Source organism: Clarias gariepinus, chromosome 22, assembly GCF_024256425.1.
Source record: "Clarias gariepinus isolate MV-2021 ecotype Netherlands chromosome 22, CGAR_prim_01v2, whole genome shotgun sequence".
Lineage (NCBI taxonomy): Eukaryota > Metazoa > Chordata > Actinopteri > Siluriformes > Clariidae > Clarias > Clarias gariepinus.
The window spans coordinates 1,286,565-1,302,500 of NC_071121.1; the positions used below are offsets into that span (position 1 = coordinate 1,286,565).

Sequence of the window (15,936 nt, forward strand, 5' to 3'; positions counted from 1 at the left end):
TACTGTACGCATGACTCTGTGTGTGTGTGTGTGTGTGTGTGTGTTGAATATCTGCGCCAGTGCATCAGGAAGCACCAGATATGAATGAGCCCCCTCGCCGGCCCCCGCACCCCCACCCCGCCCCCACCCCCGCGCGCTTCTTATATAGTTACAATGTATCATGTGTCCGTCATGAGGCGTTAGAATGCGTTATATGAAGCATAAACATAAAAAGTGTTTGAAGGCGCGCATGATCGATCCCGAATGTGTGTGTGTGTGTGTGTGTGTGTGTGTGAACACTCACCGATCCCGGGAGCCGAGTAGATGAAGTACAGCGCTGATGTAGAGAGGGAGAAGAGGAAGAGGAGCCCGAGGAAGGATCTCCGGAACCTCATCTGCAGGGGCATCACGTCGAGATCAATCAATCAATCAATCAATCAATCAATCAGTTAAGTTAAAACGAATTAAAGAACGAAATGCGCAGGGGGAATCTCCCTCCAGCTCGCGCGTTTAGAGGAAGAAGAAGAAGAAGAGAGAAACCGGAGGAAGGAGGAGGAGGAGAAGCCCGTGGAGCTCGAGAGAGGGGGAGAGAGAGAGAGAAAGGGGGAGAGATCCAGCAGCAGGAAGAGGAGGATGAGGAAGGTCCAGGGAAGGAGAGAGAGAGAGAGAGAGCGCGCGCGAGCGGGAAGCCGCGGGTGCGAGTCAGCAGATCTCAGAGATCCACAACATCCTGTTCACGGGCGCGAGCGCAGCCTGATGAATGGAGCGGCAGCCGCGCGCGTCAGAAGAAAGGGCAGAGCGCGAGCGAGTCGTGTCGAGTCGAGTCCTCTCTGAGTCGATTCCCAGTGAACCGACTCTCAGGAAGCGGATCGAACGTCACGACTGAGTCTCACGCAGAAGCAGATTTACCAATAAAGATGTCCAGTTCCAGTTCCAGAACTCCTCAGGGGAACACAACACGCGTGGAACCGCTCTAACGGAGGAGTGGAGAACTCTCGATTTACTTAAAACACTTTGTAAAACATGACAAATCCCACGAAGTAGAAGAATAAAAGAAAGTTATTTCAATATGCAAACTTTTCACGAAAGGTGTTCTCAGTCACCTGACTTAGGGCTCATTATAATATTATTTAACTTGGTTTATGTAATGGTGAGGCTGGACATAAATAATATAGAGGCTAGGAGAAGAAAAACTAAAAGTGACCCAAAAAAAGAAAAAAGAGACAAACCAGAGACAAGTAAGAAAGACTACAGGAAAAGAAAAAGAAAAGTGAGGCAGGGTAAAAAAAATAAAAAAAAAAAAGTTAAAGAAAAAATATATATGAATTAAATACAATTAGGAAATACATAAAAAGTGAGACCAGACACAAATAAGAGAAAGACTAGAAGGAAAAAAGTGAGGCAGGACAAATGTGAGACCAGACTAGAATGAGAAAGACAGGGTGAAAAATAAGAAGTGAGACCTGAGGCTAGGACTTTGTGTTTATGGCATATAGTGTGTGTGTGTGTGTGTGTGACATAACTCTAGGATTTCCACCCAAACTAATCATGGTCCAATCATTTAAACATTTCGATCCGAATGAACCGACTCAGTAAAGTGACTCCTTTTTTCTTATTGGCTCAGCCACAGACTGCAGGGTTGCCAGATTCCAAGAGTGCCTGTAGATTTACGTAATAGAACACTCCTGTGTGTGTGTGTGTGTGTGTGTGTGTGTGTGTGTGTGATCAGACTGATAATGTAATGTTCAAAAGAAACAATGCAACAGGAAGAGATATGTCTTTTTTTCTGCTTTTATTTTAATAATCTGCAGGGAACTAAATAAAAAAAATAAAAAAATAATTGTTAAAGTGAAGTAAATTCCGGGTGGTGTGATGAAGCCGACTTCCTTTGACAGCCCTCATGGTTAATTAATGCTAAAAAAAAAATTCTGTAGCAAAGTGCTTAACTTCTTTTACACCACAGATTTAATTTCTAATTAATTTACGGGTTTTATATTTAATTTAATTATTCAATTAAATTCAATTTTATTTGTATAGAGCTTTTAACAGTTGTCATTGTCGCAAAGCAGCTTTACCCAATCAAAAGAATTATTTAACTTTGTATGGAATGTGAGTGTGTATGAATCAGAATGGTGAGCAAGCCGAGGGTGACGGTGCTGAGGGAAAAACCCCCTGAGATGGTAATAGGAAGAAACCTGTAGAGGAACCAGACTCAACAGCGAACCCATCCTCATCTGGGTGAAACAGGAAGCAGGAATTGATCTGCAGTCATACTGTGTGTTAGGAGGCTGAAAGTTCAGCTATAACAATTGATGTTATATATATTTCATTATAAGTTCACTTATGTCATCTGATCTGTTATAAATATCACCTGTGAGTGAGCGGTTAATATAGAAACAACAACATCACATACACCGTGGGCCTTTAACCTAAAAATATAGTTGCAAGCAACAATGAGCGGGCCCAAGCACCATCCCCTCAAGGGTGCACCACACAATCTGTGTGTTTGAGCATGTTAAGACCTCCAAATGCCTTCGCCTCCCGAGCTTGCCCACTGTTTACTTGGGTTATCTTTGTATAATGTTAAAGATTGTTTGATCTCAATCATTTAAGCCCCCAGATGTGTGTGTGTGTGTGTGTGTGTGTGTGTGTGTGTGTGTGTGTGTGTGTGTGCATGCGCGCATTAGTGTGTGTGGTGTGTAAGTCTGTGTGTTAACATTTGTGATGTGTGTATTAGTATGTGTGTAATGTGTGTGTAAGCCCCAGATGGTGGAAAAAAGCATCATCGTATAATGTCACTCAATGTCACAATATAATATCACTCAAAATAATGTCAAGAATATAATGCCACACAGCGGTTACTATAGAAACAATAACATAACATAAATTGTTAATAAAAAAAAATTAAGACTTATGCTTAAAATCTGTACTTATGCTAGTTCTAAACATAATTCCAATATGCTTTGAATTCCCTGTGAAATATTTACCCTGACATACTTTACATTTCTGAAAAATGAAGGGCATGTTGAGTCAGGCTAAAAATAGCAATATAATACTGTCTTTAACAGAGTTTCTCAGCGATCCCTCGCAGCCAAAACTGTTATCTATTGCAGGACCTGACTGACACCAAACAGCCATTACAGTAACACCACTGGCAGGTGGGGAATAAGCGAATAACACTGACCATTGATCTCATTATTGGGTCACACCAGTGAGGTGGGATATGCTGTATGAGGCTGGCAGTCATATGGAGCGTCAGTATTTCAAAGTTGATGTGTTGAAAGCAGGAACAATTAGCAAGTGTAAGGATCTGACTGACTTTGACTTGATGTTTAGATGTCCGAGTGTCACCAAAACAGCATGTCTTGTGGGACGGTTCTGGTTTGCAGTCATTTGTTTTGCAAAAGTGCTCTAAGCAAGGACGACTAATGAATTGATACTGGGGTCATGGGCGGTCAAGGCTCATCAAGGATGCACATGAAGTGTGAAGTGTCTGGTCCGATTCCACACTGATTTTTACATTTATGGCATTTGGCAGACACCCTTATCTAGAGCGATTTACATTTTATTTTAATTCTACATCTAAGCAGTTGAAGGGCCCAACCCTGGTGGTGGTGCAGGGGTTTGTTGCGTATGGAGCTGTGGAGCTGCAGAGCGCTCAGGGTCAGCCCATGTTGACCCGCGACCCGTGAACTAATATGTGAAATCCTGTGTAATAAATACAACGCAAGTTTGCACAAAGTATTTTTATCTTTGCTGTTACTTACAAAAAACGTTTACTGTTTCTCCTCCCTTGACATCAACTCATCACCTCATTACCACAAAGTATTGACATGTCATGTTGTCACATTGTCACTTTTGTAGCTCTTGTTTGCACATTTGCATGTGCACTTTACGTTGTCTCTTTTGTATAAAAATGTAGATAGTTCTCTGTTAACTTAAAATGTCAATCTGTCTTGTCTCAGCTAGCCTGCTTAGTAGGTCTCTAAGTTAACTAGTTAGTTCTGTTAATTTATGTAGGTAATTTATGTTGTACGTAGCACCTTGGTCCAACAGCCATGTTGTTTGGTGTCACTGTGTACTGAACTGTATATGGTTGAGGTGACGATAAAAGCCAACTTGACTTGAAGTGAAAAGAAACACTTTAGCATAAGTGAGAAAAGAACCTGACTTGCACAGATGTTTGACATTATAATGCATTATAATGTAGTGTTATTATAAATGGATAAGAGTATGATATTAAGCTTTTTAATTAAGCATTTCACTGCATATTGTACTGTGTATGACTGTGTATGTGACAAATAAAATTTGAATTTGAATTTGAAAAAAAATTAAATCTCATTTAATTAGATAGATAGATAGTGATGGTTGAACATATTTAAGGGGGCAGCTGATTCTTCTTATTATTTTATTTTTAAAATATGATTTAATAAAAAAAAACCTTTCCTTGATGTCACAATCGGAATTCTTATAAATTATTAAATATTCCATAATCCCAAAATATGTGGAAATTGTCGATATGCGTATATACTGCAACTAACAGAAACTAACTTGGAAATTAGATTTTTAATTTTATTTATGAATCTTACAATTTCACATTAAAGGACAGACATGATTACTTTTTTCCGTCACAGTAACAAATCATTTGAATAAATTGTCAACTTTTATATTTTAATGGCAATGTTCTACATTCATGAATGTCCTAAACTATCCCCTTTGCTCTGTGAAATACAAAAACTTTAAACACTTGTGACGAAACAAATTATTACTAATTTTAAGATAAAAAAAGAAAAAACCTCGAATGTTCATTAATGTGCAGCTGGAGAAGACCACGCCCACTTTCCCTCTTACGGGGCCGCTGTAGTATAGAACGCTAAGCATTCTGGGAAATGTAGTGTAAGTTAACACATTATACGTTAATCCTTACGCTAAATTACGGCAATAGCGTAATATACAATAATAATCAGGTGTATACATAAGAAGTGTTACAATAAGCCGGAATTATTATCTGTTTACAAGTTACTGAGTTTTAAATGAATGTTTATAAGACATTTTAACACTACATTTCCCACAGTCCTTTGCGACTACGGAAGAAGTCATGATGTGGCCGCTGTGTGACACGGATTAGCCTAGCATATGGAGTTTAAATGGACAGGATTTCTTCATTTCTGATGGTTTTTGCTTTGTTTAAGGATGAAGCTGTTAGACAGAGGTGTAGTTTGGTGTTTTGTGGTTTTGTTCTGCCTCGTTTGGGGAAGTAGTAGCGGTGACACACACACTGATCTCAGGAGAGAGGAGGAGAAGAAGAAGGAGGATGTGGACCAGAACCAGGACCAGAACCAGGACCAAACCCAGGTCCTCACAGGAGGAGGAGGAGGAGGGGGAGGAGGAGGCGAGGAGCACTTAGGGATGAATGAAAACACACCAGACCAACAAACTGACTCTAGCAGGTAGTTAGCATCCCTGTTAGCTTGCTAGCTAATAAACACAACATGTACTTTTATTATGTGATGATGTAATTGTGTGGCATGTAGTGAGCTTGCACAGCATTAAAGCTGAACACACTGACTGGGTAAAAAAATAAATAAAAAGATCTCCATTTCACAAGATACATCATACTGACCGGACTCAAGCAAAGACAACAACTAGGGACACACACACACACACACACACAGTGTGATGAGAGCTCACAGGATTGGGATTAAACAGCTGTGTGTCCATAATAAATCCACTTGTTAATGAGACTCATCAGAAAAAAGACTGGACTTTGGAGTTGATGGAGAAAGGTCATGTGACCTAATGAGTCCAGACTGACCCTAGTCCAGAGTGATGGGCGTGTCAGGGTGAGAAGGGAAGGACATGAAGCGATGCTCCCATCATGCATAGTGTCCACTGTACAAGCCTCTGGAGACAGTGTTATGATCTGGGGTTGATCAGTTACTCAGGTCTAGACTCAGTAACGTTATGGGGCAATAAAATGAAGTCAGCTGACCACCTGCATGTACTGAATCACCAGAGGATCACATTTATGGTTTTTTTTTTCTTCCCGGGGGGCACGGCCGTATTCCAGGAATCAGGTGTGAAAGAGTTGTACTGGGAGCACAAGGAATTATTTTCATATATGAACTGGACATCACAGAGTCCAGGCACTTGAACGAGTATGTCTTAGCTTTTTTTAATTTTTATTAATTTGTCCGAGCGGTGTGCAAAGAAATTTTTTTTTTCATCTTTTAAATCACTCAATCAATTCAAATGGAATTAAAAACTGATAACCAGTGAGTCGAAGCAACTCCAATGAAATAACTTTTAAAATGAATCAGAGAAACTAACCATGTGAGTCGAGTGAATCATTAAGGACCTGACAAATGTTGATTTAAATCAAAATTGATTCGATCTTATCTTAGAATTGATAGATCTGAAAAGGAATGATTTATACAGAGATGTATAGAAAAAAAATCTCTTTGTTTCTTTGCAAACAGTGGAGAAATGACATTGCCGGACAGTCATGTATTATACTAGCGTTAGTACGTGTCATTGACGGGGAAAATGTTGGTAGACATGGTTAAAAGGTTAAAGCTAAAAATAATCTGATCAGCATCTGACTCATAACTGCTCATAACTTCCCTTCTACTCAACACTTTGATTTATTTAATGGAAATGATGACGTGTGTGTTTAGTGTATGATGACATGGTGTATGTATCATTTTTTTCTTTGGAGTAAGCCATGCTGTACCGTGTTTGGTGAGGATTGTGGAAGTTTGTAAGATGCGTTTTTCTTTTTTTTTTAACTCATGGTAGCGTTTACTCATCACTCAACAGGGCCAATCAGGAGTAGAAGACACAGAATGCACAGTAAACTATCGTGTTGATTGCCTCTGTTACGTGATGCGTATAATCACGCCCACCATGAAGGAATAGCGCTGAATTGATTGCTTCTATTGAGTGACTTATATGGCCACGCCCACCTTGATGAAAAAAGCGATATATTCATCCAAAAAAGTGCTAGATTCTGTGATGTAACCTGCTCATAACTTCAGTTCTACTTAACTTTTTCATTTCATTCATGGTGCAGGTTTAACTTGAGGCAAATACTGAAAGACTGGTTTTCAATTTTTATTAAATTTTAAATTAAATTTTATCCAGACAGTTTTGCGTGATGCTGGGACAAAAATGGGCTGGACAGACATACAGACAGACAGAACATTTTCTGAGACTGGTTTCTGGTCCTCCAGTGTATGAAATGTAAAGATATCATTGAAAGAGTGAGTTTAGACCAAAGTACAGAAAAAAACTTTCTTTTATTTAGTTTTCTTTTATTTACGAGTTGCTAAATTGAAACATTATTTCACCTAAATTCATTTTTTTTTATATATATATTTTTAATTCCTCCCATGTCCCTTTCCTTTAAGGACTCAGCTTATGAATTGTGAATTTTATAAAGCTAGCTAAAGTAATTTTTAAATTAGCTGAACTTTGATGTTATATGAATTTTATCAACTAAAATAGAGTCAGATTGAAAATTCGTGAATTGTGAATCAAATCAACGTAGTTAAAATTGATTTGAAATTGAAAAAGCAACGTGAATTGAAAGTTAATAAGTTATGAATTGAATCACATCAAACAAAGAAAAAAAACCTTACTGGTAAATTGAATCAGAAACAAATGAATCATGAACGAACACAACATGTAAACTCAAATAAACGTGACTTGAAAACGAACAAATTACGCGGCTCAAATATCTTTTAAACTGAAATGTAATCAACTTTTAAAACTCATACAAACTGCACTAAAAAAGAAATCTTGGATCAAATCACTTCTTTAGAACTGGATTGAATTTAACGTATATTTTTGTATTTCTCACACTTTCTGTCCTCCTGTAGAATAAACGGCACAGAAACGCCGGGCAATGAAACCTTACACAGCGTCACGCCCACTGCCAAGGCGACGACCTCGACCCCGCCCACTGTCAAGCCTATCCTGCCGGTCCAGACGGGGGTCAAAGCGCAGGAGGAGGAGCAGTCGAGCGGCATGAGCATCTTCTTCAGCCTGCTCGTCATCGGTACCTAAACCCCACTTCTTCACTTAATCCAGTTCTTGGATTACTTTTTTGATGTAACGAGTAATCTAACGCGTTAGGTCGCCATTTAAGTACTTGGTCATTTAGGTATTTTTTTCAAAAATGTAATTCGTTATTCAGACAATTTATGAAATCTGTGACCCAGACAGCAGTCATTCCCATCCATTGGCGTATGTGTGAAAGTCGTCTTACAAGCCCCGCCCCCGATAACCCACCCCTCTGTTATTCCTGATGTTATACCCCTATCATACCTATGCGGTTTGACTATTTAAGGACCGACGCACGGAAAGATGGAAACCTAATCACAGCGGCAAAACTCGCGGTGAATCATGATGAACCGTACTTCCGGCCACCGCGCGAAACCGTGAAGGTGAGATGGGGGTATTAGTAGGTGAGATGGGGGTATTAGTAGGTGAGATAGGGGTATTAGTAGGTGAGATGGGGGTATTAGTAGGTGAGATGGGGGTATTAGTAGGTGAGATGGGGGTATTAGTAGGTGAGATGGGGGTATTAGTAGTTAACAGATTATGGGCCAAACTTCACTGAGTGATGATGGTAGAATAATTATAAAGGTCTTGACTAAAACAACATGCATGAGGAATTACAAAGGAGTTTTCATTTTCTGCAGTGGAAAAGTACTGAACTAGTTACTATTATCAGAAAGTAACGCTGTAATGTAACTGATTACGTATTAAAGACAGTAATTTTGTAATGTAATTAGTTCCTTTAAAAAAAGTAACGTCCTCCAACACACACATACACACACACACACACACACTTGCAGGAAGCGAGCCTACGGTTTCAGTTGCGTGACTTTCTTTGCTCCGAGTGTTTCAGCGTATTAAACAGGACAGTCAGTGTAAATGAAGACAAACACCACGGAGACACTGCAGTCTCCCTGCAGCAACGTCTGGGGAGGAACGTGTGAATTACACGCTGCCGCTGCCTAATAAACACCACACGTTAGTGCAGACGACCCTTAGTGTGCAACAACACAGCTCCAGTCTCAGTTATTATTATTATTGAAATATTGCATATTGCACAGATTAAAATGAAATAATTTCATATATTGTTAATATAATTATGAGCGGAATTTAGGAAAATTTACTTTACTTGTTAAAAACAAAATAAAAAATCTGTTTACTAATTTATATAATATAAAAAATATTTCTTATAATTTTTTAAAGTTTTTTTAAGATTAAATAAAAGGTTTAAGTTGAAATCAGCGGCTGCAAATCAGTGTTTAATAAATGACATGATGATATCCATTACTACATCTTATACACACACACTGACATAATTTTATCACAAATTCATTTTTGCATTCACTCCAGTATATTGCCGAAAGTATTCGCTCCCCTGTCTTCAAGTGCATATGAACTTGAGTAACTAATTAATAAGAATTAAGTATCTAATTCTTAACCCATAGGGTTTAATATAATGTTGGTCCCGCCCCCTTTGCATCTATAACAGCTTCAACTCTTCTGTGAAGGCTTTCCACAAGGTTCAGGAGTGTGTTAATGGAAATTTTTGACCGTTCTTCTAGAAGCGCTTTTGTGAGGTCAAACACTGAAGTTCATATGCGTGTGAAGTCAGGGGAGCGAATACTTTTGGCAATACAGTGTAGAAACATAGATAGATAGATTAGGACTTTATCTATCTGAGTGTGTCCTACAGTATTGGTATAATATCAGTACTGGACCACATCACATAACGGCGCACTCTAGAGAACTGAAGAGTCGAACGGTTCCCTGTTTTTGAGTTCTGTTGAAGATTGTCAGACAGTTGTGAAGTTTCTGTTGTGGGGTTTTTTTTTCCACAGGAATCTGTATCATACTGGTTCACCTGCTGATCAAATTTAAGCTGCACTTCCTGCCCGAGAGCGTAGCTGTCGTGTCACTGGGTGAGCCCAATCAAAACCTCTTCTTATTCATTTATTTATTCATTTTATTTATTAACACGTCTGCATTCATTCATTTATTTATCAACACTTGTATACATTGTTTCATTTATACACCTACACATGAATCAAAACTAGTTGATGTAGAGGATTTTCTTGCTCATGTCCGGCTGCAGGATTCTCTCTCTGTGTTGCAGAAGTAATTTTTTTCTGATGACATAATGTGTTACACAGATGTAGTGACATCACCAACTGCCAACTGCAATTTTTTCCGATAAATGAGAATAATTACTAACTCAGTAATCTAATGTTAAGTGTGTGTCGCTTAACAGAGCCAATCGGTGTGATAGTCTATCGTGAGTGTGTTTGTGAGAAACAGAAACTAAAGCGCGACACAGGTTGGCTTACTGCGCAAAAGGAAAGGAGACTACGAAAACTGAACTTTCGAAGATGAACGGACGGATCAACGTATGTTTATTCTACCTGCTGGAGGTTAAAAACAAGTTTGTCTGATATGTGAATAGTTTAGAGCTCCACCTGTAGGGTTATAGAGGAATGTACACTTTTCATTTCAACTCAAATGCAAACACACATAAACTGTGCAGTAAACAACTAAATATTGTGATCTAATGGATACTAAATCCAAGGCTTAATCCCACCCTGTGCACGAGTATCACACCTCCTGATCAGGGCCGAGTCTTTTCCTATGACAGAGTGACACGGCTGTATAAAACTCTGTGAAAGGTCACATTAAGACATTTCAGAAATTTGCTGTGAAGACAGAGCAGATAAACGTTTACACACACAAAAACACACACACACACTCGCGCGCTTTCAAAACCGAGTGCTGAAACTGGTCTGACTTGTTTGATCCACTTTCCTGCTGCAATATTTACCGGGCTCCTGTTAGAGGCATAACGAGCTGCCTGCGCTTGTTCCTGTTGTGTAGAGGAAACACACACACACACAGACACTTCTTTGAATCTAAAGGATATGGATGATTAATAATACACAGAGTACACAGAGTTCGTTTCTATGTTCCTGTGCGAGTGCTGAACTCCCTCTAAACCCGTCCTCCCGGTTCTCTCGCTCGTCATTCACTATAATTCACTTCATCTACACATTCTTTCATTTGTTCATTACATTTTTATATTTTATATCAGTTTAAATATAATTCTACATATTTACTTAATAGCTACTTGATGTTGAATATCGATCATGAAGGAAATAACTGTTTCCAAACTGTAAAAAAAAGTTTTTCATGCATGAGTATGTGATTGATTGACTGATTGACTGATTGATTTATTGATTGATTGGCAGTTTGTTTCTCGCTGTTGTTGATCCTGCATCACCGAGCGGGTGGGGTGGGGGAAACTCACTCAGAATAAAGCGCTATCCTCATACATGAGCTCACAGAGGGCCTGCGATTGGTTTTTCCCTGACTGACAGGGCAGAAAGAGTAGCGAGATCACAAACATTTTTGTTCTTTTAAACTTCTGCCTGGGACATGACTGAGCAACACAGAGGGCCAAGCTTTCTCTTTAAGAGGAACAATTTAAGACCCCCCCCCCCCCGTCTGTCTGTCTGTTTTCTGTCTGTCTGTTTCACCATCTTACATTTACCCTCTTTTTCTCTTCTCTCTGTACCTCAGTCCGTCATCACTCTGTAATTTCCTGGTTTGTGAGTAACAGTAGCTCTCTCTCTCTCTCTCTCTCGCTCTCTCTCTCTCTCTCTGTCCTCAGTGTCCTCTGTGTCAGACACAAATTCCTCCGTGTTGGTTTGGGTTTCTCAGCTCAGACGTTCCACACTGGGTTTATAAACCACGGCTGCACTCGCTGCTCGTGTTGCTGTGCTCCTCTAATGATACGACATGCCACATTATTACCTGACACTGTCTGATCTGATCTGTCTGTCTCTCTCGCCAGTCTGTCTGCCTCTCTATCCGTCTGCCTACTTCCTTTGCTGTTTGTCTGTCTTTCTACCTCCTTGTCTCTGGAGATTTCTGAGCTTGGACTGGATTTCTTTCTTCTTCAGTAGATTTTTTTTTTTTAGTTTATTTAGTTTAAAACTCATCCAAGTGGCTTCTTCAGTCTGAGGTAAGTTGGTAAGATCCTCATATTGGAATCCTCCAAGGTCAAAGGATCCTCCCCTTACTCTCTCTGGTCATTAGATTTAATGTCTCTCCCTAACCTCACTCTATTGTCTTCCTAACAGTACACACACACACACGCTCTCTGTCTACTCTCAGCTTCTCTATTTTTCACATAATGAGCCTATTTAGATCCTTTAAGCTTGGAGGACTCAAGTGTGAGGATCTTAACAACATACCTTAGACTGAACCACCGTACTTCTCAATCTGTCTGTCTGTCTCTCTAATTGTCTGTCTGTCTCTCTGTCTGCCAATTGGCTTGTCAGGCTGTCCGTTTTGCTAACTGTTCGTGTGTGTGTATATATACGTGTCTGTGTGTGTGTGTATGCCACCAATGTCCTACAGGAGAGGAACCTTGTGATCTTCTAACTAATATAATTGATACTAATAGTTGAAAGGTTTTTATAGTATTGTTTTATTTTTTTATTGTTTTAGTTTATATCTAGTTTGTATAGTTGTGTTGTTGAAATGAGACCACTGTGCTGTTTTGCAGGTATCCTGATGGGAGCTGTTATAAAGATCATTGAGACTCAGGAGCTGGCTAACTGGAAGGTATTGCACCTCATGGTTGTGTATGTGTGTGTGTGAGTGAGTTCATCACGGTGTGTGTTACAGATGCTTTGCATGACTTTCCCCGTTTGTGAAATGAGTATTGCAGTGAGGTTTGGTAACGGTGATTAGACACCGTGTTGGGTAACGCGGAGCTGTTTCTGGGTTTGTGTTTTAGTCTCGGGGATTATACAGTCTTAACCACGCCTTCACGTGACAGTTTTTTTTTTTAGCGGTTATGATGAAAAAATCATGTGTTTCACAAGAGATTAAGATTTCTCAAAGCGCCTCATAACGTAATTAAATACTGTGTATTTGGTGTGTATTTAGCGCATGTGCTTGTTTTGTGTGTGTGTGTGTGTGTGTGTGTATGGCTGTATGGTTCTCTCTCTCTCTCACTCTTTCTCTCTCTTTTTCTTGTTTCTCTGTCTGTTTTTTTCTCTTCTTATATATCTGCCTTCGTCTGTCCTCTCTCTCATTGTCTGTCTGTCTGTCTGACTGTCTGACTGATCAAACACGTTTGTCTTTCGGGAGGTTTGTTGTGATGGCTGGCTCAGAGCGAAACTGAAAGTGCCAGGGCCTGGTGCGCAGTCATGTTGGAACAGGAAGGCGCCACCCACAAATTGTTTCCACAAAGTTGGGAGCATGAAATTGTCCAAATTGTCTTGGCATGCTGAAGCATTAAGAATTTTCTTTCATTGGAAGTAAGGGGCCGACCACCAGTGCACAAAGCAAGGTCCTTAAAGACATGGATGAATGAGTTTGGTGTGAAAGAACTTGACTGGTCTGCACTGAGTCCTGACCTCAATCCGATCAAACACCTTTTGGGATGAATTAGAGCGGAGACTGCGAGCCACGCTTTCTCGTCCAACATCAGTGTCTATGCCAAAGTTGTGTGCGGATCAGATGGTCCGCTGTGGCAACTTAGACTTTATGCATACTGCATTTCATAAAAAAATTTGTGACTGAAACTATACACCTTAAATTGTTTCTGAGACTCTCTCGGGAAATAGATCGTTGTGCCTCAAACACTAAATCCACGTATAACTATGCCAAGTACACTCACCTAAAGGATTATTAGGAACACCTGTTCAATTTCTCATTAATGCAATTATCTAATCAACCAATCACATGCCAGTTGCTTTAATGCATTTAGGGGTGTGGTCCTGGTCAAGACAATCTCCTGAACTTCAAACTGAATGTCAGAATGGGAAAGAAAGGTGATTTAAGCTATTTTGAGCGTGGCATGGTTGTTGGTGCCAGACGGGCCGGTCTGAGTATTTCACAATCTGCTCAGTTACTGGGATTTACACGCACAACCATTTCTAAGGTTTACAAGAAATAATGTGAAAAGGGAAAAACATCCAGTATGCGCCTGGTTGATGCTAGAGGTCAGAGGAGAATGGGCCGACTGATTCAAGCTGATAGAAGAGCAACTTTGACTGAAATAACCACTCGTTACAACCGAGGTATGCAGCAAAGCATTTGTGAAGCCACAACACGCACAACCTTGAGGCGGATGGGCTACAACAGCAGAAGACCCCACCGGGTACCACTCAGTTGAAGACTGGAAAAATGTTGCCTGGTCTGATGAGTCTCGATTTCTGTTGAGACGTTCAAATGGTAGAGTCAGAATTTGGCGTAAACAGAATGAGAACATGGATCCATCATGCCTTGTTACCACTGTGCAGGCTGGTGGTGGTGGTGTAATGGTGTGGGGGATGTTTTCTTGGCACACTTTAGGCCCCTTAGTGCCAATTGGGCATGGTTTAAATGCCACGGGCTACCTGAGCATTGTTTCTGACCATCTCCATCCCTTTATGACCACCATGTACCCATCCTCTGATGGCTACTTCCAGCAGGATAATGCACCATGTCACAAAGCTCCATTTCAAATTGGTTTCTTGAACATGACAATGAGTTCACTGTACTAAAATGGCCCCCACAGTCACCAGATCTCAACCCAATAGAGCATCTTTGGGATGTGGTGGAACGGGAGCTTCGTGCCCTGGATGTGCATCCCACAAATCTCCATCAACTGCAAGATGCTATCCTATCAATATGGGCCGACATTTCTAAAGAATGCTTTCAGCACCTTGTTGAATCAATGCCACGTAGAATTAAGGCAGTTCTGAAGGTGAAAGGGGGTCAAACACCGTATTAGTGTGGTGTTCCTAATAATCCTTTAGGTCAGTGGGTATATTTCAACATATTTATCAATGCGAATACACACACCAAAACTTTCAGACTTCAAATGCCACCTTAAATTACAGCAAGTGATGTATAACTGTGAATACAAGCCAGAGCTTATAGACCTAATGCATCAAATTTAAATTACCAAAAGGAGTTTAAAACAGAACGGGAGGAAAACTATTTTAAAAACTCAATGAAAGAATAAATTTTTTTCTGACCAGGAAATGCTTACCTACCGCAGAGAGAGAAGACCAGACTGAGGGGCAAAGGGGTTAAGTTTAAAATGTAACCCAATTACTCTGTCGAACTTCCAAAGTATTATACATTGTTTGGTAGTTGAATAAATATTTGTCCAGATGTGAACTATAGTTACTTTTGCCATCTAAGGAATAAGGAGAAAGAGGGAGATTAAACAACAAAAAGAGAAGGAAACCTGGGATCATAAAAACCTAACAATCGCTGATTCTTCTTTTAAGTTCATGGGCTGTTGGTACAATAACACCACCTACAAGACTGGAGTGTGGAGCAATAAATAAGTAGGGATGAAAAGATTATGGCTTTGTAAAGGACGCACTTAAACATTTAAACAATCAACAATACGAGTTAAACAGCATTTTAGTGTTCATTAGATACATTTAGTAGTTTTAATATTTTAAACTTTATGATATAAGAAATAAAATTGCTTAGGAGAAGTCAAACTGTGATATTAAATGAAATAAAAATTCACAATGGTTAAAAATTAATTTGAATCAATTTAACAGTTTACCCATGATTCCCAGCTCTGGCAGTCAGTGCCTGTTTCTGTTCCAAAAAAGTGAGTAAAATTCTGAATTAAGGAAAGGAGAGAGAGGAGTGTTTGTTCTTTTGGAGTTTATTGATCAGAAATGGAAGTTATAATTTTCCTCTGGAAATTAGATTTATTATTACCATGTCACATAACGTTACCCCATGTGGTGCAAACATGAAAACAAATAATATATTTGTTTTCAACAAAAGGGGAACGATCTAATTGTGTTCCCCATGGATCGTATTTACCTGTCGAACAGATTATCAAAGGTTTTCACCACCGTCTCCTTCAGATCGGTCAGA

The 15,936-nt window shown here is 39.7% G+C and overlaps 2 protein-coding genes across 2 annotated transcripts in view; one reads left to right on the plus strand and one right to left on the minus strand.

Annotated features, from left to right (window-relative positions):
* Positions 1–739, minus strand: part of b4galt5 (UDP-Gal:betaGlcNAc beta 1,4- galactosyltransferase, polypeptide 5) — a 33,954-nt gene extending 33,215 nt beyond the window's left edge. Inside the window, exon 1 of the mRNA XM_053482576.1 lies at positions 284–739. Within this exon, the coding sequence (XP_053338551.1) occupies positions 284–386 (103 nt within the window). The 5' untranslated portion in view covers positions 387–739. The remainder of the gene's footprint in view (positions 1–283) is intronic.
* Positions 740–5,080: 4,341 nt separating this feature from the next.
* The window catches only part of slc9a8 (solute carrier family 9 member 8), a 29,932-nt gene continuing 19,076 nt past the window's right edge, over positions 5,081–15,936 (plus strand). The window contains exons 1-4 of the mRNA XM_053482871.1: positions 5,081–5,429; positions 7,860–8,038; positions 9,879–9,959; positions 12,599–12,657. Of these exons, the coding sequence (XP_053338846.1) occupies positions 5,173–5,429; positions 7,860–8,038; positions 9,879–9,959; positions 12,599–12,657 (576 nt within the window). The 5' untranslated portion in view covers positions 5,081–5,172. The remainder of the gene's footprint in view (positions 5,430–7,859; positions 8,039–9,878; positions 9,960–12,598; positions 12,658–15,936) is intronic.